Source organism: Acipenser ruthenus, chromosome 24 (assembly GCF_902713425.1).
Source record: "Acipenser ruthenus chromosome 24, fAciRut3.2 maternal haplotype, whole genome shotgun sequence".
Lineage (NCBI taxonomy): Eukaryota > Metazoa > Chordata > Actinopteri > Acipenseriformes > Acipenseridae > Acipenser > Acipenser ruthenus.
This window is the reverse complement of record NC_081212.1, coordinates 30,065,478-30,088,154: the sequence shown is the minus strand read 5'-3', so window position 1 is coordinate 30,088,154 and position 22,677 is coordinate 30,065,478. Positions and strand designations below refer to the sequence as shown.

General features: G+C 41.2%; 1 protein-coding gene and 1 long non-coding RNA gene across 3 annotated transcripts in view; one reads left to right on the top strand and one right to left on the bottom strand.

Annotated features, from left to right (window-relative positions):
- Positions 1-22,677, top strand: part of LOC131700649 (uncharacterized) — an 81,601-nt gene that overhangs the window by 24,898 nt on the left and 34,026 nt on the right. The window lies entirely within an intron of this gene.
- Positions 17,403-22,677, bottom strand: part of LOC117429368 (cytosolic carboxypeptidase 4-like) — a 92,460-nt gene continuing 87,185 nt past the window's right edge. Inside the window, exon 23 of the mRNA XM_058999247.1 lies at positions 17,403-18,470. Within this exon, the coding sequence (XP_058855230.1) occupies positions 18,173-18,470 (298 nt within the window). The 3' untranslated portion in view covers positions 17,403-18,172. The remainder of the gene's footprint in view (positions 18,471-22,677) is intronic.

Here is a 22,677-nt window from a genome sequence, read left to right as displayed (position 1 = left end):
TTGTGATACTTACTTTACCTGATGAGCACAAAGGATATGCACCCGCATTCCGATTTCGAAGCCAGGGTCTGCTTGTACAGCATCGGAGCCCCCTGAAATATGAATCTCACAGATCCTGTTGAGGTTAACTGAAGTTGTTGTGTGCGTGTGATATACGGTTCCACTTTCTCGGTTCACGCTCTCCATTAAACATGAACTCTGCACACTGAGTGCAAACTCCCATCACCTTTAATAAAGTGTGTCTGGCACGGGGCTGGAAAGACATGTATAAGAAATAGATAACTGCATAAAGCCTCTTTGCATTAATGTCTTGTAAACAATAGGATACTTGGGTAAACATTTGTTCCAGATTGATTTGCCAGGCAGAACCCCGGGCAGAGTTTTTTGGAATGTAGTGTGTTGTAATTATTTTCAATTCAGTAGCTTGCAATTCAGTTAGAAATACATTTCAAGCAAACCAGTTCAAAGGGATTCTTTGCAAACAGATATGAAAAAGTCCAATATGAGGGGATAGTTGTGTGTGTCTGTTCCTTTTGTTTTAGCACCTTTTTGTGAAATAGATTGTATGATGAAAGAATACTTGGGACAGGGCATCCTCTGGGTGATCCACACAGGCCACTGACAATGAGTAGCTGCACACTCTGAGAAGGGAAGGGTTCAGGTGCCTTCTTCAGGCTTCCTCTCAACAGAATGCTTGTTTTAATAAGCTTTCAAAAAGAACAATTATTATCACGGCCGGCAGAGGTTTCTATATAAAATGGTTTCAAATCAAAGCAAAGGATTGTAAATGGAACCTTGATCTAAAGAAAACAAATAGTTCTATAGATCTATAACATTTAGATGTAGATCATTGAGGTGAAATCCCTATCTTCTTATATCTGAAGACTCAATGAGGGCAGCTGTCCTGAAGAAAGAGGCAACCCAAATGCAGTGATTTCTATATTTCCTCACCTTTTGAGATCGTGAACAGAAAGGAATGCTGCTCTGTTAATGTTTACCATGACAGAGCTGCACGGAAGGGAAAGATATGGGTTTTGTAGGAGCCTCTAATCCAATGTGTCATCAAAGCCCTGGAGAGACACAGCAAAACAAAACTGCCGTCAGTGTTTTCATTCAATAAACAGCACCAGGGGCACTTCACGACATACTTAAAATGCCTGACATTCAGCAGGACATCAATCATTCAAACTGGGGGGAAGCGAGGGGTCCTCTTGGCTGTGCAAAACTTTTTAAACTTTATTTTCTTTCGCAGTTTCTCGTAATATTGTTGAATGCCTGAAGGACGGTTTTGCAGTCTTTGCCAAAGGCCAGCATCCAATAAAACAGTGAGTGGTTTGAGCAATACAATATGCATCCCATTTCTACAACATCCTGAATGACAAGCCATCAACTGTAGTGCCTACATTCCGAGACAAGGACGTTTAACCACATGTGAGACGAGCTTCTTCAAGCTAGCTAAGAGCCATTGAGATTCCTCAGTGTATGGGCTGCTCCTCTGTGCTAGGGGGCAGCTTGTTGAGGAGCTGTGTTTAAACTCATGATGAGAAGGTGACAGGCTTCCCAATGTCTGTGACACTAGTCAGGAGGGCTCATCCACTCTGTTATTGGTGCTGAACTGGCTGGTAATTATATTCTGCTTGATAAACAGCTCATGCAAAATAAATATATAAACATTCTGCAGACAGATTGCCTCCCTTGGGGATTAAATGCCACTGAGTCTTGCAAAGAAATACTATAGTGCATTTTAACAGAATGAACACAGGTCTCCAAGTCAAGGGGAAAATAAAATAAAATGAGACAAGAATGCAAATTGCCTGTTCAGCAAGGCTCCAGGAATTAATTTAATTGTGGCTGTGGTGTACCTGTGTGGTTAGAGAGGAGGGTCGTGGAACCGGGGTCCTGTTGATGATAACATATACCTATTGTAGCTCACAACATGTGCAAACCTATCATAGGAATACAAGTAAAATCAAGTGGGGGTGTACACAAACCCAAAACCCTGAGCCATCCCGAATATTCAGGAGGGTGAAGACAGGATGGAATGCATTGGACTATTCATTGAGGATTTTTTTTGGTGTCCGGGAGAGACCAGGGATTTCCAGAGAAGACGTGGACCCCTAAATCCTAACAACTCACCCCCTTTCTAACGAGTTTGCAGTGACTGGAATTCAAGCCCGAGCACTTGCTGTGTTTGAATGTACTCCTGCTGACAGTTAAAAGTCCACTGTAGATTTCTACTCAAAGCTGCCAAGATTTCTACAGGGGGTCACTCTTAAAGAGTAGCGGGGTTCTGAAAAATACAACATCCTGGGTCCCCACGTGATGCTACATCTGTGCTACAAGTGCTCTGGCTTTTCTGTTCCGTTCTACATCATGGATTGTTATTGCTGTTTTACCTGTTTGACAATGTGGGCAATAATCCTGACACTATCAGTGCACTTGAGTGGACATTTTGAAACAGATGCTAGATTTTTCGGAACCCCACTACTTAATCTTTAACACACAATACTGTGAAGCTGAACCACTCGACCACACGGTTGTGTTTCAGACAGCTGGAGGCGTCTCTGATCTATTAGCCCCAGGAGGGAACACAAGGACTACATCATTAGTGCGCATGGCAGTTTTATGGGGGCTGGGAGGAAATAAAGCGGTTCAAATCATAACAAACCAAGAATAATTCTGAATTAGCATTCAGAGAAAGAAAGCCAATACTTTCCAAGAGTCACGCCCAGACAAATGAGTAATAAGCATTGAGCACAAGGCATCCCGGAAGGTTACAAGCCAAATTGCTGTGTCTGGTTGACCACACAGGAGGCGGTACCCTTGTCCAAAGGGACCTCGTATCTCATGATTGGTATTCTGCCACGAGTGCTTGTGAAGCATTGCAATTACCTCCCAGGTGTCAGAGACTGGCAATATCAATTTTAAACAGAGGCAGTACCAGCAGTAGTGATAGTGGCTCAGAGGGGAAAGGGGGGGGGGAGTGCTTGATTTGTAGCTGTGATTTAGAGCTCTTAATGGGGGCAGACAGGAATAGCAGTCCCCTGCTTATATTTGTTACATTATGTCATATTTGTTCAGTTTTTATAAAAATGTATCCACTGCAGAATGCAAATAAATGAACTCCAGTGTTTGGCTGTAAGGATAAATTATATTTGCCTCCCTGTAAATTGCAAATGAAAATACATATGTTATGTTTTGGTGGCATGCAGAGGCACATGCTCGTTGTTCGCTTTCAAACCAGCTCCTCCAGTTTAAAGAGAACGAAAGAAAGGCCCCCTGGTGCTTCTGGGTATTGTACTATTTTTTATGTCAAGGCAGTGAATGATGCTTGGACTAGGGGCTGGCAGTTAGAGGGTCTTTGCAAAGCTGGTGGAAAACAAAGTGAGCCAATAAGTATAAAGCTCTTAACTGTTCTGCTGCTCAAACAAGCCATCCTGATTTCAAAGGTCAGATTACAACAGGACATTCCTGCTGCAGATTCTGTCAATTGGATTAGCAAAGCATATGAAGCATGTGGAGCTAAACTGGGGCTGTAGTTGGAAGTAAGTGGTTGAAATATTTTCCTGTTTACCGAATTTGTCTGAAACACCAGGTAGTTTTCGAATTTGCTGTATAAAACCAGCCACCTATCCTGTCTCTGACAACAACGATTGATAGCACAAAGAATAATAAAATGATGAAATAAAAGCTATTTATCAGATAGCTGTGAACATGTAGCAGTGTATCAGGGAGAGAAGCGCATGAGAGAAAGCCTGTCATTCCTGTGAGGATCTGCTGCCTCCAGAACTTATAGAGATGCTAATTTAATTTCATGTTTCATTGGCTCCTGGAGCTTCAAGCTGAAACTTGTAGTGACTTTCAACTTTTAGGGCAGCAGTGTGGAGTAGTGGTTAGGGCTCTGGACTCTTGACCGGAGGGTTGTGGGTTCAATCCCCAGTGGAGGACACTGCTGTTGTACCCTTGAGCAAGGTACTTTACCTAGATTGCTCCAGTAAAAACCCAACTGTATAAATGGGTAATTGTATGTAAAAATAATGTGATATCTGTATAATGTGAAATAATGTATAATGTGATATCTTGTAACAATTGTAAGTCGCCCTGGATAAGGGCGTCTGCTAAGAAATAAATAATAATAATAATAAACACTTGGCATCATTCCTGGCCTGTGTGTGTAGGCTTGTTCCAAAGTGTTGAGTCTAGGTTGCAAGACCCCACGTCTGAGCTTGATCAAGTATAATAAGTATCGCCATTCTTTATTTGAAATGAATACCCAATTCAAATTCATGCAAATACACCATGATTGCACACTCCTTTGTGTTGCTGGCACATTTCATATTTCCATATTGAAAAGGCTTTTCTAAGCTCTGCTGTTTTGAAAGAATAATGTATAAAATGTATGTATAAAATCTGATTTCAAAGTAGTGAGCTGCTGGAGAGAAGAGCAGCTCACTACTTTGAAATCATATAAATCAGAGGAGAGGAGAGCAGCAGTGCTGACCCATTCAGCCTCAAAGACTTGACAGCCTGCACCACAGCTCTGGTGCTGAAGTGAAGATGGGTACCCACAGCAGTATGCATCTACAGAAACATGATGCATGTTTGAGAGAGAGAGAGAGAGGTTGTCAGGTGTGAATGGGTTGTAAATATATTCAGGGTTCTAAAGGTTAATGTTATTTAAGCAAACAATAAAACCCTCTGTTTGTTGTTGCTGTCAGGAGCCCAGAAGCAAAGTCAATAACAACCAACAAAAAAATGCCTACAAGGAAAATTCTGTTGTCATCCTTCATCTTGACAGGCATTTGAGAAGATTTAAATGCAAAAAAAAAACCTGAATAAAGGCATGTTGTAAGAATATGTCAGCAGGATTGTGAGGTTTTCAAAACGGTTTCTTTTTTTTTAAGGAACTGGTGGCACAAACAAGGCTTTGGTGTTATTATATAGCTGAGTGCAATATGTCTCTTTTGACAGAATATTTCAGATGCCGCAAGAATAATGGGTGAAGGTTAAATAGAAAAGGGAAAAAAGAGCGAGGAATGAAGCCTATTACAGTCCACGACAAGGTAAGCGACGCTCGCTTCGTAGAAATGTCAGGTGACCCCCCCTACCCTCCTCTGCCCTGTATGGAGAAAACGGATTGCTGTAATCTAGCCAGTAATGAAATTCCCTACAGAGTCCCATTAGGATTGGTGGAAGGGGCGGGGCTTTTTAAACAATTGATGAGTTCCGCTCCGTTCCGTGCTACTGTTTCTCATTGGCAGGCTTCCATGCCTCTTCATTTCTCTCTAATATTCTACCAGAGATTGGGATGCTCCAGAGGGACTCACAGCTTTGCAGACTGATGCTTGCCTTGCTCGGGTGCAAGGTCCCATGCAGGTTTTACACCCACCTCTCTTCCAGGGGTCCCAGGGTCAGAGCTTGCGTGGGAACAAGCTGCAGGCTGCTGGTGGCAACAGAGGCAACCCAGGGCTGCAGTAATACACTCTGTATTCATACCTGAATCTTTGCAGTGTGGAGATCTCAGACACACAGAGAAGTCAGGAGCCATTCTCTCATTCTGGAGCAATTTTCCATTACTCACAATCTGTAGCAGCACATGGTAATGGCATAAACTCTTTTTGCGCTGTAATTAATACACCAGAGGGTGCAATTATCAGCTGAACAATCACCCAAGAAGTTAATATTGTTTTTAACTACTTTTATATGAAGGAATAAGAAGAATGCAAACTTAAATATAAATGTTGGTGAACGGGCTGTGACGCTTGCCATTATTATCAAGCTATTAGTTTTAGTTTCTTTTAACCAACAAACCAACAGGATTTTAACCTGCAGTTCTATAAATCCGTAGGACCATTAAGTGATACAGGACATAATGAGGTGCTTTGCTGGGATTGTAATCATCTGTAAGGAAGGTATAAAGGAAGGATGGGGAGAGGAAGGATGGAAATAAGGATGAATTATGTGCATGAACTCACAAGTTCCAGATTGTACTCGCTGCTTGAATTAGAAGAAGCCAGGAAGAGCGCGTCAGGCCTGCTTGTTCCTGAAGCTTCAGAAGAGAAGTGTGGCTCGGAATTCCACAATGTGTCCCTGAGTAAATCACATTCGAATAATTAAAGCAAGTTACACACAGAAGCGCTTCACAACCGTAAGATATGCACACAACAGCAATCAGGCCAATTCCAGAGAAGAGAAGTGTGTCTCTGCATGTTCAGTAGCATCAAACAGAGATGGGCGCTCCTTCGTTTAACCTTTAGGCTTCCTGTTAGTGAGACGTTGAAGCTCATCAAGCTGTTTATTTAGTTTGTTTTTACTTTGTTCATGGCATTAGTATTGTTAGCAGTGTTTTGCATTCTTGTCTCAATGTGTCCCATGAATGGCACACTCATGTAATTGAAACTGGGGTTTCAGCTCCCCAGTGAATGTATTCACTATGTAAACCACTAACATGCCTTTCCTGAGAATAATGAACAATATGAATGAAACACTGTCTGGTTAATCAGTGGATGCTGGTGTGGATGGGAATTATTTCTCCTGTATAACATGTTGTATTTCTTCTTTAACAGTGCATATTATAATATGAAACTGTACCAATAAGGCATTCCTTAGGGACTGCTGTTCCCTTTGCCCTAGAGAGCTTTCCTGATTTCAGGCAACGCTGCTCACAATGCTTTTGTTCTATTGAAGGTTTGTGGAGGGTTCAGGACCTTGTGTTCTTCAAACCCTGGGAATGAGACTGCTTTGTTATTAAAGGGGGGATTCCTGGAAGTGATTAAAAACACCTGATTTTAGAAAAGCTGTTCTATCTCATTAAAGACTCCTCATCCTTCAAGGGGATACCTTGGGCACTCCACAGGGGATTCGTTCGGTCTTAGTTATGAACCACCACCTGCATTTCATCTAGAATCCAGTGGCAACGACAGATGCAATGTATGATGAAGTATTAATAAACATGTTATTTAAAGTATAAGATAGTGATAAGCTTCATGGGTGTTATTACTCCATGTTTGCTATTGGAATTTCCAGTAGATATCTGCACAAGCACAGTTAGACACAGGAGCGTTTAATATGAATGCTTGTCTGCCCTCTATGCAGTTGTAAGATTTGTCTGAAAACACTTGTGCTTTGTGATGGGTGAGGTGGGACTGGGGCAGATGTAGACTTCTCCAGCTAGGAGATGAGAGAGAATGAGTGCCAATTCTAACATTAAGATACCCCGAATCATAGCTGCTCCCTCCCCTCTCGAGCTACCCCAGGCATAGAAACTCAGCTACTGTTTCCTTTCCTGGAAATGAAAGGCACAAGGCTCTCTTGTAATGCTAACAGCACATGCTAGTGTCTGCTTGCATTAATATAGTGTAGCGCCTCAGATGCAGTCTGACGTGTTTATACAGTGTAATGGTAAGAGTCTGCCTTCTCATTTGTAGAATATGCTGAAATGTCCTCAGCCTGCTGCCTCTCCATGTAATTGCAGGGGATGCATGAGTGTGTGTGTGTGTGTGTGTGTGTGTGTGTGTATGTGTGTGTCCTGTCAACAGAGCCTGTCTTCATTAGTCCAGGCAGGGCCCAGACTCAAGGCGAGCCAGATTTCACACAAGAGAAAGAAAGAGAAAAAAAACAACTTTGCAGAAAAGAACACCCACAGGAGCTTGAGACAAAGACACTGCTGACAGATCGAGCTCCAGTCTTTTATAGTAAGTGGTGAAAAAAGCCTGAAAAACAGGGGCTGCAACGGAGGTAAAAAAGAATATTTAATAAAGTGGGAAGAGCTGAAGTCAGTTAATGTTTTATTAATAAAACAGTCTCCTTTGTACTTTCTTTGAAAGTTTAAAACTGCCAGTCTCATAGAATTAAAATTATCAGTTTATTTTCCTTTTTTTAGTGATGGTTATTTTCCTAAAGTTTTGAAGCTAATTTGTTCTTAAGTGAATCAAATCTGTCTTTAGTTGGCACATGTTGGGATGTTCTAGATTTCAGTTAATACAAAATAAATGACTTTTCTCTTTCCTGTATACTGTGTTCAACATGGAATATAGTCACCAGTCTGATCAGCCTGGATCACATCTTTAATACAAAGTATCTTTGCTCATTATAATAGGTGTGTATATATAAATATGGGAATGCTTCATTAGTTTGCCGATCTGCTGTTTTGAGTGGAGGTATATTTCCTATGCTGCTTTCCTATATTATCTATATGACTAGAGTGGTCAAAACAAAACTGCGCTGGCTCTGTCTCTGTAGAGGAATGTTGCACCAGGGATTTAGGCACCATGAAGACTGATGGTGGTTTGCATTTGTGCAACTGTGCATTATGAGTACCTTTTTATATGAGAAGACCATCTCATAACACAGTATATGGTACTATGGGAAACAAATGTATTGCTTTAATGGTAGAACTTTATTAAGCCAATGATGACCATGTGCTATTGGCAGTTTCTCAGTTATTACCATGCAGTTCTGTGATTACGCGTGTCTCATAATCTAGTACAACTGCTTTAATATATCCTGTTCTGTGTATGTTTATGGCATGGCTGTCCTGGTTTTTCGTTACATGTATGAAAAACTACAAAGCGGTATGCAATCTAATATGTAAATGTGACATTATTCAACAGGTTTCACTCAACTTTATAAAGCAAAATTAGTTTGTCCTGTAGGGTGATGCAAAACATCTGGCCATACCTGTACAATATTTATAAATCTGATGTCTATTATTAGCTTTCTGTCGTCGATTATTCCTGCGTCAAGTGTTGCTTAAATCATGCTTATAAAATGGGATTCCAGGTGATCTATGAGCCTCTCTACAGAGTCTTTGCAGGACTTGCTTTGGAATCTGCCCCCCCCCCAAAAGTGATGTGGCACAGAACCAGTTGCACAAGTATATGTAACTGTTTCTGTGTACTGGCAAAGTAAAGTCCCTTACAACTGGAACGCAGAGCGTTGTGTTCCTCAAATAGACCAGACAGAAAGTAAGACATCCCTTCTGTCAGTGCATGTTGCCTAGAACGTGGGCGTTCATCCTTGTCATTTATTTTTGTACTTCAGTAGGCAATGTGGGAGTGTAGGGGAAATAAACACATCGTTTCAATGACCAACAATAAGGCACTTACCTTGAGTGTGTTGGTATGACAACCTGTTATGTGGTTTTGATTTTTTTACACATTTCTCTTTTCTATTGAGAATCCTCTATAGAGTCGAGGAAATCCCTTTTGGAAATGATGTATCTGGTTCAGCCATCTTCTGAGTCAAAGCTTTCCATTCATAGAGTAGGCAGTATGAACACATCTGTGTGCTTTTTACACTGCGTGCATTGGCGTCCTGGCGTATGGGTGTTTTCCAGGTTTTTCTTCTTTTGCAGACATTATGGTAAATAGTAATTATTCTACAACCATCTTGATGTCAGTTTTTTGAAAAACTGTCACCATCATGTCTTAATGAAAAAAAGCAATTTAACTGGTGGCATTTTAAAAGGCAGGCAGTGCATTTGGGTGCGCTGCACAGGTGGAATTGAGTGGATTGTACATCTTGCAAGTCCTTCATCAATTTTCTGTTGATCTTTTGGTTTTCCAGACTTTTTCACTGGGAATCATTTGAAGTCCAATTAACCTGCCTTCAACCTGTAGATTCACACTCTATGAGACGGGTATTTGGACCCCAGCTAAAGTCTTGTGTAGCAAAGGGAGTTTAAAGATTCAGATTGGGTGTTGATGCCTATGCTAAGAACTCAATTGTTCCTAATTAGTGTTTTAATGTTCAATGAAGTTGATATTGTACTTTCACAATTGCTTGTGTTCTCCGTCTCCTGAAACGTCTTGAGGTGGTGCTGTCCTGTAAGAGGCTCTATTGAAGGGTGCTGCTGTTCAATGAACGTCTTTATGGTTTTCATGTTGGGTTTGTTGCAAAAATGTCAGTTGTTCACTTTTGATCCCAAAATCAATGTTCTGACTGTGCTATTAAAGAGTTGGGTATGCCTGTGCTCTCTCTCTTTCTTTCTTTCTTTCTTTCTTGTAATTAGATTACTTAGCAGTTGCTGTGCCCAGAGGGTGTGAAGGGTTGGCGTGACTCTCAGGAGCTCCCCGTGCTTGCTGTAGATTAAGATGAGGGTGTGAAGAGTTGGCGTGACTCTCAGGAGCTCCCCGTGCTTGCTGTAGATTAAGATGAGGGTGTGAAGGGTTGGCGTGACTCTCAGGAGCTCCCCGTGCTTGCTGTAGATTAAGATGAGGGTGTGAAGAGTTGGCGTGACTCTCAGAAGCTCCCCGTGCTTGCTGTAGATTAAGATGAGGGTGTGAAGGGTTGGCGTGACTCTCAGAAGCTCCCCGTGCTTGCTGTAGATTAAGATGAGGGTGTGAAGGGTTGGCGTGACTCTCAGGAGCTCCCCGTGCTTTCTGTAGATTAAGATGAGGGTGTGAAGTGTTGGCGTGACTCTCAGCAGCTCCCCGTGCTTGTTGTAGATGAAGATTAACTCCCGGTGATCGACCTGCTGGTGGGAGGCAATCATCCACTGTGATGTCAATCAGCCTGCCTGCATAGATTAAATCAGATTAAACGTTAATTAGAGAAAATCCTGCTGCAGCTGATAACAGAATTCTGATATGGAACATCTGAGCAACCAAATCAATATGGACTGATCCGTGTTAAAGGCTAATCCACACTTTCAAAGAGGAGATATCTGAAAAGGTGAACTGCACTGACATTAAATAACTTGGGAAATGCACAGAAATATATACATTTATTAACTCAAACATTTCCATATAGCACACAGTGTTGAACATGGAAACTGACAGTTAAGTTTTGCATGAGTTTCAATTCCTTGGACTTCCAACATCTTGTAGACTCAAAATCCAGATTTGTCCAGGATGGTCTGGAGCTTTCTATAGCTATGCAGCTGCTGCAGGCGATGACAGAATGATGATAGATAGCTTGCTTTTCCACTGTCTCTCGTTAATGTATTTCTCATCTTTTAAAAAACTCAAATCTGTGTGCGTTTCTTCTGTTTGAAAAGCCTTTCTTTTCTCTCTCACACACACACTTTCACACACTCACACTCACACACACACACACACACTCACTGTCACACACACACACACACTCACTCTCACACACACACACTCACTCTCACTCTCACACATACTCACTCACACACACACACACACACACACACACAGGACCTACGCTTGGCCATAGAGCTGGGGCAGGTGGGCCTCTAGGTTTGCTTCATTTTGTTGTTGCAGCAGAAAAAGGATATAATGACCTGTGTGAGTAGGGATTATCATTGGTGAGAAATGAATTTATTTCCAAACTCTTTATTGAGGTTGTATCTGCATGACAGACAGCCCTGCGTGTGAATCTTCTCTATATCTCCTTTGCAGTGACATTGGACCCCAGCTCACCCACCGTGTTACTCTTATCACAGAAACAGAACGACTTGCACAAACCTCAGCTAGTTTGTGTTTAAATACATGTTCTGCATTTTAATAAAGAAAAATCTTGTATAAGGTTCATTTTCACTGCCCTGTTTTATGTTTTTTTTTGTTCTTCTTTTTACTAAATACAATGTTCAGTCCAGTCCCAGTACACAGGTAGAGCTGGACCCCCTTCTAACAACTCCCTTCTGGGGCTCAATGCTTTCTATGGCCTCCCTTTAGAGGAGAGAATTCAGTGAGCTGAAGAGAGTGTTTGTGTAGATTTCACTATGGATGAACAAGTACGGTAATGGACTCTAATCCAAGCACAACTTTTAAATACCATTAGAATTGGACTTGTGTTTTTGTTTTTATTTAAACAAACACGTTGCTTTGAAATTACTGATTTGTTTACATGCCTCTGCTTCTTTGTTTTAATTGCAGTATTTAGCAATGCATGGGCTGGCCGCAGATGCACCAGAGAATACAGTTCATTGGTAACCTTTTAAAATGTGCACTGATTTCAACAGACTATTAGTGAGATGTATTAGTGAAGTTTAAAAATCTCATTGACAGCTTGAGAACATACAGAAAGCCATGGCAAAGAAGAATAGAATATACCAGAACAATGAACAGCATCTGAGTGCTTTCAGTTGCTCCAGCTCATGTGTTGCTTATTCTGCATGACTCAGAAATAAATTACAGGAAGAACTCGTCTTAGATTGTAGACCCAAGCTGACTTTGCTGACAGGTATAGTCTGAGAAAATGACAGCTTGCTGTTTTAAAATGACAGTTCCTGCAATCTTTTTCACTCAGTTCTATAAAACAAGATGGGTTTCGTTTTTTATATTCCAGGTTCAGAAACAAGGGTGCAAGCTCCTTGAAACCGGCTTGCAGGTTGCTTTTGCACAGACCGGATATTTAATCAGTTTAGACAGTTTCTGGAACATGCACTATTTAAACAGGTTAGGCCCCAGCAGTACATCACTCTGACCAGAGCTGTGTCCCTCCCCCTCCACCTCGCCCTTCTCTGCTCTACAGCTGCCACTGGACTTCTATATGGAGGGGGGGCTCTGATTGCCATAAAAATATCTAGTGTTTTTAGAGCTGTTAATTAAAATCATGTTCTACTAAATATTGGAGCATTTGTCTTGATGTGTTACAACATGATGTTTTGCTACAGTTTAAACAACATCTCTAGCTCAGGGCAGTTCACACATGTGCTTTGTACACAGGTTGCAGGTGCTCAGTTTACCCAGCCGTGGTTGGATGCAGACACAGCCCATTCCTATTTCAATGAGATCCGAGAAAGTCTTGATCAGTATATACAGTATGGGAATGTGTAAAAGACTGGAAGTAATTCATGCTTACTGGTGATCTGTGATACGGGTTCAAGTCCTTGTAAGAACACACCGTGCTTGAATCTTTATTATTATTGAATGCTGGTTCAGTACTCTGCAGTCACAGTCTGTTCAACATACAGTACCGTTTCCAACATAAATCGATGCTGATGTGATCAGTTACAGGCCAATAGCTGTCGGAAGATATGCATTGAGTTGGGCTACACGGTTACACTACAGCAGGATTTAGCATGCCTCTGGAGTTGCTAGGAAGTGTTCTTTGTGTGTGAGTGTATTGATTTTCAGCCTTTTTTACTGCATTGTATAGCGGTGTGAAGTTCAACAACTGGCACTCTGTGCATTTAATTAAACTGGATTAAAATGGAATGAAAATGTAAATGGTGAATAAAGTGACACTATTTAATACATGTAACTCTGCAGCATAGAGATAATGTCATTATATTTTAGGTCATTAGATACAAGGCAGGGGGTTACGGGAGATTGTCATCCATGAAAATGCAAGCTATGAAATTAAAAAAAGCTGTGCTTCAAAGTGGTGTTCATGCAATAAAGATATTGAAGAAGAAGAAGGATGAATACCTGTTAAACACTGAAGAAAAGAGCTTGAACAGTTACTCATGTCTCCTGAAATAGAGCACAAGTTCTTACTATGAATTGTAGATTACAGGGTGTAACCACATGTGCAAAACAGAAATGTTGCTTTGGGTTCTACTCAGAGTCTGGTACTTCTGCGTTATTGAATTAGGCAAGTAGACAAATGTTTAGGCAATGTAGTTTTCAATGTCTTCATTGGTTAACCAATTAAAAATAAACACAACTGTAGATCATGGAGAAACGTGTCCACTTCTTAAATGAGGTTTAAGATGTGGACAAGCTAATGAATTTTAAACAGGCTTATCCTATAAAACATGCTTTTTTAAATAAAGAGTTTTGTATTGTCATGCAGGAAGATGACCCTACATATCTATGTGCATCCGATTTCAGAAGAGTTACAAAGGAAGTGTTCTTTGCCTAATATAACACCTAGGTTCTTTGTTATGTGTGTAACACATTCAATAGAAATGTCCTTGTGGAGCAGTACTCTTATCTGTCAGACACACCAGAGGAGACTCTGTTGAGGACAGGGATGATGGCAGTGCTGTTGTGTTTTGGGCGAGGATATTGAGGGATGTTAACTGAGGTACAGTGAGACTCGTGCGTGGACTTTCTCTTGTACATTGAATTTTAATAAATCAAGTCTTATCTTAGTGTGTCTTGGGCTCTGAAGCATCAGTATCTCATTAGACTGTTCTTCATTTCAATATGAATTGTAAAGTGTGCAAATATATGTATGTATCTACAGTAGGTTTGTGGCTATGTATCCCATTACTATAATGTATTTATTGACTAAAATACATTGTACATTTATGCATAGTTAAAATGTACTTAATGTGTAATGTTTTTGCATGATATATGTAAGTACACAATTGTATCAGAAAAGGATTAGGGTTATATCATGCAAAAACATTACACATTAAGTACATTGTAGCTGTTCACAGTAACATTGTAATTATGTGCAAGTACACATGACTTTACTGTGTATTTACATAGTAGTTACTTAGTAATTAGAGACACTTGATGTCAAGTGTTACCCGCTGTAGATCTGCACTCCAGATTTATTACATTTCTGATGGTCAAGAACCCTTTAATCTATAGCCTGTGCACCATCTGTGTAGAGGAGAGATAATGTACAAGGCTTAAAAACCTGCATGTATAGCCTACCTGGTGATATATGCAGCCCCTCCAGACCCAACATCAGCCTATTTAAAGACTGGTGAAGTGGACCGTACAGCAGTCCATCTTTGAAGAATAAACTTCTTGCAGGGGTAAGGCTTTTTATACGTGAAAGATCTATAACGAATCTGAGAGTGCTACTGTAGGATCCTGCCTGTCACTTTGGTTACAGCCATGTCCATATCGAAAACATTTCCCCCGCAGTTTTGTTCAAGGCCATTGTTCATGAGAGGATGACACTTCAGAGGATTGTACACAACACACACAGCGATTTCATCTGTGCATCGAATGGAGCCGGGACTTTAACAGCTAGCATGGTGCGTGGTGGGTACTTCATTCAGGATTTTAACAACTAGCATGGCGTGTGGTGGGTACTTCATTCATGATTTTAATAGCTAGCATGGTGTGTGGTGGGTACTTCATTCAGGATTTTAACAGCTAGCATGGCGTGTAATAGGTAGTTCATTTGCACCATACAGTAACACAGCTAGAAGATGAGTTAAATAATGTATTACAATCTTGTACAATCCCTCCCCATTACTCTTGTCTCTGAGAATAGTAAACTCAGAATATCAATCAGGCCTGCTAAACTAGGCCAGGGAGCTGACCTTTTCCAAATCACATCTGCATGTTTTAATATTTCATCTGATGGGAGGTTGACATATGTTCAATAAGGAAATGGAAATAGTTATTAAATTGTGTTCGGAGTGCAAATCAAAGCACAGTGGTGTCCTCCATTAATCGACCAGTCGTGTTTGTTCCCCAAACGTTGTTACAATGTATCACATAGTCACTAATCCATGGGCTTTATCTGTAAAATTAGTCTTTGTTGTTTTTATTAGAAATGCAACAATCATTTTCATCTTCAAATACTCATGTCCCACATATATGTATCAGCAATTGTTTGTAAGTGCTGATTACCCAACTGTGCATCTGCACTCTGACTCCCTATCCAGTCCCAGGGCTCCTCTTCTCCAGACCCAACTGTGCTCATTGTCCTGTGAGAGCGCTCTTTGTTTTGTGAAAGTGTATCCCTGTTTCAAAAGAACTCTCCCTTTGAAAGATAACTCTTACTGCACCTCATGGAAAGTTGGTATCAAAACCAGTTCTCCCATTTCGTGTGCTGATGTCATGTTCCAAGGGGGCAGGTCTACCCAGGAGTGATACTGTGACCAGTTCTCCCATTCCGGGAGTGATACTGTGACCAGTTCTCCCATTCTGTGTGCTGATGTCATGTTCCGAGGGGGCAGGTCTACCCAGGAGTTATACTGTGCTGGGGGACAGTGCGTTAGTAGTTAGGTTTCCCCCTTGCAGTTTGCTACCCTGTAACCTTCAACATGAAGGTGAGTGTGCTCCCTATTGAGCCCTGCACAGCAACATTGATGCAGCACACTGATAACAGGATTAGCAATGTGCTTTAAACCTGCATTACAAGTACTGGAGCATTATCATAAGAGCTTGTGACAGCTTGTTTTGCAGAACAGCAGGTCCCCTGTACCACATATTTCAGTTTAAAAAAACACACACACCAAGCACTGAGGATTGTATGGGTCTGAAGCTCTAAAGTAAATATAAACCCATTAGCTAAGTTTGAGTGAGGCATTGAAATGTTGCTCTTACTGAAATAGAGGCAGTGGTTGATGTTTCACTCTTTCATTATTCACCTGCCCATCACAGGATATCTCGAATAGAATCACAGGCAAAGGAACATTTTAATCTGATGTGAATACACCCAGCTATGGTTGCAGCACACTTTCTGAAAAGTGTTGTGTCTGCAGGAGACACAGATTAAAACATCCCAATGACATGTTAAAAGATGCACTCCCAGATTAATGCCTTGCACCCTTGCACATCTTCTTATTGAAGGGGGAGGGGGGCTACAGCAGCATTAGTACGTAATTATTTCAGTTTGTTCTGCCACTCTATCATCGTGTATTACTTATTTTGTAACGTTACATTGTGTCCCCAATTACTGTGTATTTACATAGTAGTTACTTAGTAAACACATGTGTACTTACACATAATGACAATGTTATTATTCATAGTTACAATGTACTTGATGTGTACAATATATGTAAGTACACAATTCTATCAGAAAAGAGGGTTAGGTTATGGTTATAGCTATGCCTAATAACATTGCAATTATGTGGAAGTACATGGTTTAAACTCTCTCTCGCTCTCTCTTTCCTCTCTCTTTCCTCTCTCTCTCTCTCTATCTCTGTCTCTCTCTTGCTCCTCTCTCTCTCTCTCGCTCCTCTCTCTATCTCTGTCTCACTCCTCTCTCTCTCGCTCTTGCTCACTCCTCTCTCTCTCTCTCTCTCTCTCTCTCTCTCTCTCTCTCTCTCTCATGTTTTGAAAGTATTACTTGATTACTTTTCTAGTGTCCTGTGCTGTCTGATCCACAGCTCCAGCAGTCATGTGCTCTCTGAAGATCAATAGCAAGCCAAGCTATTGCCTGGGTAGAATCTGTCCCCAGGGCTGGCAGGTATCATTTTCCAATCGGAGAGTCTGTAATGATAACATAGAAAAACTCCCTCTGGACTGCTTGTCTATAAAGAGAGGATCAAATGGGTGTTTAAATGAATTCTTTCTTTTTGATTCTGAGATGTCTTGTCTCCATTGTTACGGTGCCATAGATCTACAGCACTGTGTCTGCCAGTGCCAGGCTGAGCATTGGTAAAGCTGTGGTCCCAATGAGTTGCCAGCACCGCTTCATATAGCTGCTGTTACTTAGATTTACATGGAATTAACCAGATTTCTTTCTTTTCTGGTAATTCCAGGGATTGCAAAGCAAACCTGTCAGCACGATCAGGGTTCCATGGTTTGCTGGGATGCACCTCTCCTGTAAAGAACAGAGACACTCCAGAATGAAACATGAGGAGTTTATTTAGATCTCAAATTGTATAGAGAGTGTATGTGTAAATCACACACAGCTCCCAATAAATACATTGAAAAAAAACTTCTGCCATTTTAAAAGTCAAATCAACCAATGTGTGGAATCTGCTATTAAAACTCAAAACTATACAACACTCCTTCACAAAGCGCATGGTGTGTAAACTATTAAAACGAGCTGTAAAATGCAATAAACAGAAAATAGCTAAATGAAATATGAGTAGAGATGGGTATTAAAGTCCTGCCTCTCAACTAGTTTTTAAAAACCACTGTACAGTGTCTGTTGGATTTTTGTAAATACTACCAATTAAAAAATAAACATTCTATATAATCGTAAATGTTAAACTACATTCTAAAAGTAATTTATTTTTGTGTAAATTTACTTAAAAAACATGACATAACAGAGCTAAGAAGCTCATCATTTAACAAAGACCGTAGACCAGGGGTCTCCAACCCTGGTCCTGGAGAGCTACTGCGGCTGCTGGTTTTTGTTTCAACCAATCTCTGTTACTTAATTGAACCAATTATTGGCTTAATTAGTCAAGATTAACAGGTGTTCCAGATCTTTAGCCACTGATGATGTAGACACCTATAAAACCTTCTGGATAGAGGCTCTCCAGGACAAGGGTTGGAGACCCCTGCCGTAGACATATCTAATAGCAAATAGACTTCCAAAAGTGTCTCAAGTAAACCCCTATAGCAACAACTGAAACCCCATCCTTACACAGAGAGCTCCATCCTGAAAGCTACTCTACGTGTGATAGATCTGAATCTAGGCAGTGGCTGTTGGAGCTGTTGAAGCCCTTGTGCGAGCTGAGGGTAACCGCGACAACTTCCACAGAGGGTTTCCATGGCAGCTGTGCTGTGAGGCGGGACTTCCTGTCGGGGGTCTTCAGGCCATACTGGGGCGGGTCCTCTTCTGAGTCGCTCACACCCCCGTTGACCTCGGCGTCGAACTCAGTGCTGTCCACGCCGTGCTCAGAGCAGACGTCACTGTGGTACTCGATCTCCTCCTCACAGGGGGGCTCGTCGTCTTCAAACACGCTGCAGGAGCACAGAAGTGGTTAAACAACGCATCCACTGTGTATTTATACTGCCAAATATATTCAGGAGTAGCCACTGCTGTTTATGTTACATCAACCCAGGAGTCCTAAATACATTTTAATAAGGATTGCACACCAAATATTTTCTGCAGAAAGTCCAGTTCCACTTGTTCCACCTCTCCAAGAGAGCTCACAGCTATGGACAAAAGTGTTGCATCACCCACAGTTTTAGGATTGACACATCAATAAACTATATGAACATCATTTAGATATTTTATTTATCTTGCAATCAAAGAAACTACAAAATTATGTTGCAAAGGTCTACAGGAAAGCATAGTAGTAGTCCAGTTTTGTGTTGATTTCAAAATATCACACTTTTTAATTTGTCAGTTTTTCGATAAGTATATGGAAAACTACAAAGCCATATGTAATTCAATATGTTAATGTAACATTATTAAGTAGGTTTCATTCGACTTTATTAAGCAACATTTGTTAACTATAAAAAATTTTGGCCATAGCTGTACAGTACAGACAGTGGGAGCTGTCCACTGAGAAAGGTGCTGAATCATCTGTTATATGAGATCTGTTCACGAAGAGAGGTGCTGAATCATCAATGGTATATGGGAGCACTGCACTGAGGTGGGTGCTGAATAGTCTTTGGTATATGGGCCTTTTTAGTAACTGTGCTTATATGTGAGGTCTCTTCAGAATGCATTATTTAACACATTTTTCCTGCGCTGAGCTGGGGGATGAAACAGACTCCGCTTCCCTGACAACGCTCTGAACTGAAAGTCTCCCCTGGCCCTCTTTCTAACACACAGAACTCTGATATTCACACACACACACACACACACACACATATATTTATAATACTAGAGATATAACATCTGTCACGTTTTTATCAACACTTTTCTGGAGTTTCTCAGCCAATAACATCCCAAATACGGGAGAAAATGCAATTCTTTTTTTTTGTAAGCTTATTTCATTTGATTCTTTTGACGGAGCCTCAAGGACATTTCTGATTTATCATGCCTTAGAAGAAAATCCTCCTGTGAACTGGTGTGAATATGAAGTCACTTACTGTACTGTTCACGTTCCTTCGGAGGCGCTGAGTGATTTGCTGCACGTTTGTTGTGTTTTCCTAAGGGGATTCAGAACACAATCTTTCTTTTTCCGACCTCTTGTATTTCCTGTGCACTGGCTCCAACAAAGGTTTAGTGCTTCATGCTGCTGCTTGCAGCCTTGACAGTGCTGCTGTTTCCTCATGAGAATGAACCAGCACTCTGATGAATTCTGTGTGTGCATGTGTTTCTGTTTTCGAAACACATTTGGGGGTAATGCTTTTTAAAATTGCCTTTCTGGCTTGAGGAAAGGGATTTGGTCAGATGTTTGGGAAGTGAACACACACAGGATTCCTCATGTCTTGGAGAAAGGGGGGCCCCGCGGGGGGGTTGGTTAAAGAATAACAGTGATGCGGTGTGTTTGTATGCATGCAGATCTGGTATCTAGACCTCTGAAGGAGGCACTGACCTTCACATAGCAGCCCCCTGATTGACAGTCAGGCCCAGCCACACTAATCAGATTAAAAACAGGAATTCACAGGGGGGCACAGATGTGACAAGCAAATTGATTTCACTTTTCCTCTCTTTTGTTTGCTTTGCTCTGAAAATAAATGAAAAAGCAAGAGGCAAGACTGCAGTTTGTTTTCCTCTTTTATATTCTTGTAAATTTTTCATAAATCTGGGGGTGAGGTATCTGACTGGCTTCAAAGCCATGAACCAAGAAGTCACATTCTCCCATCACTCACCTTCTAGTTTCCACACTCCCCCATCATTCACCTTCCAAGACCCCTCCACATTACCCCATAATTCACCTTCTAAGACCCCTCCACACTCCCCCAACATTCACCTTCCAAGACTCCCCTCCACACTCCCCCATCATTTGCCTTCCAGGACCCCTCCACACTCCCCCATCATTCATGTATCATGCACTGATGTTTACTTCATATGCATTAACTAACTCTGTTTCATTTAACTGATCATGCATTTGCTCTGTAACACCTTTCGTTTATCCATGTTTGGTCTGATGAAGCACACAGTGAACTGAATGCAGGTTTAACAGCTTGCAGCGTATGAGACCCTACAGAAAGTGCCCTACTAGTCCATGTGCCAGGCAGCTACAATGATTTACTCGCCCGACTGCAGTAAATCTTTGGGTATTGTCATTCAGTATATCATTGTATGCATACACATAGCGCATAGCAAGTCACTGTTGGTCAGTTAATAATTTGATATTCAGGGTTGTGGTGACAAGGTTCTGCTATTATCTCCATAAAAATAAGCAAAGCTCAAACAATGAAGTAATTTAGTGTTAAGTGTATTAAATTAGGAAGGGAGGGTGTCATCACGTCACCCCCTCGCTCAATCTTTCTCATTCAGATTGCTTCTACACCCTCGCTAGACTGCAGTTTAATTACACTGACTGTGCAGTACAGCAAGAAAAAACTGCAAACAGTAATTAAACTACAGCCTCTACCTACGGTAGAGATAATAAGGAATGGAAAGGGAAAGATTAGAAAGAATGGCCAGGGAAAGCAGTACAAGAAGAGGCTTGTAAGAGGACTGGCTGAACGATTGTGGGTGAAGGTTGCAGGACTGTGGGAGGGGCAGTGATAGAATAGATTACTATGGGCCTCTCTCTCCAGTCGAAGCTCTAATTAAGGGATCACAGCCCTGCCCTCATTTGTTTGTGCTACTCAGGCTAAAGGACACCATGCATCTCCCTGACAGTTAGTCATTATGCGTTCATACGAAAATCGGGTTTCAAAGAAATATTGAATTCGCTAACAGCATCCTGATTGGGCCATGTGTGTGTAGCGATGAGTGAGATGAACCTGGACACCACAGCGGTGGAGGTGTCAAAGCTTGAGTTGTACCCATATAATTTAACCTCTGCACTGTCAAAGCTTGAGCTGTACCCATATCATTTAACCTCTGCACTGTCAAAGCTTGATCTGTACCCATATCATTTAACCTCTGCACTGTCAAAGCTTGAGCTGTACCCATATCATTTTTCTATTGTTGTTATTTTGAGTGGATTCATTTAAAGTCATTTTTTCACCAATTTGCCTAAAATACATTTAAAAAGCTTTAAGAAAGACTGCCACTCTCAAGATTTGACTTACTAATTTTGAGAAACATTAATTCAAATCCCAGGTTTTGTGGGATCCCAATGGATAGCCATTCATTTCTGGGTGGAGTATACTCATATGCCTGAACCTAGTGCCTCCACATTTAATCTGCATCTGCTGAGAAAAATAACAAAACTATGTTTCTGTGGAGATATAATCTTCTAAGAAAGGTTGAGAGTTCATCTCGATATTCCTTTTTTGTTTGTATTTTTATTGACTATCATCAGCTACCTGGCACAGGATCAAAGACCCTGACTGGCTTCTACACACTTTAGAAAGGAAATAGTGGTTTACAGGCCCTTAGAAATGGACCGGCCCCCTAGTTAACACGGGGTCGGTTGCAGTCTGATAGTATTATTATTATTTGTTTATTTATTATTTGTTTATTTAGCAGACGTCTTTATCCAAGGCGACTTACAGAGACTAGGGTGTGTGAACTATGCATCAGCTGCAGAGACACTTACAACTACATCTCACCCGAAAGACGGAGCACAAGGAGGTTAAGTGACTTGCTAAGGGTCACACAATGAGTCAGTGGCTGAGGTGGGATTTGAACCGGGGACCTCTTGGTTACAAGCCCGTTTCTTTAACCACTGGACCACACTGCCTCCCTAGTAATCACCGACTCCACGCCTCACTTCTGGAGCTGTGCGTTTCCCACGTTGCTTTTCTCTTGTAAGCTGAACTTCACTTGCTCATATTTACCATCTGTCTCCTGGAATCAAATGAACAGCAAACTCTATGTCTGTTTTTAGAAAAGCCCCCAAGTAAAACATCTGGGTTCATTTGTTTATTATTTCTTTCTGTGTTCCAATTAAGTACAGTTATAATGAACACACACACAAACCAACTGCATTCTCATGAAGTGTATTCATGCGTCATTAGTTGACTGAGCTGAGGGGCGGATGTAAGGCTGGGAGTAAGCACACATGCTATACAGTATATGAAATCCATTCTAGAAGCTCTGTGAATAGTGTTTAAACTCTGCCTGTGGTGATAGCTGCCTTACTGCACATTT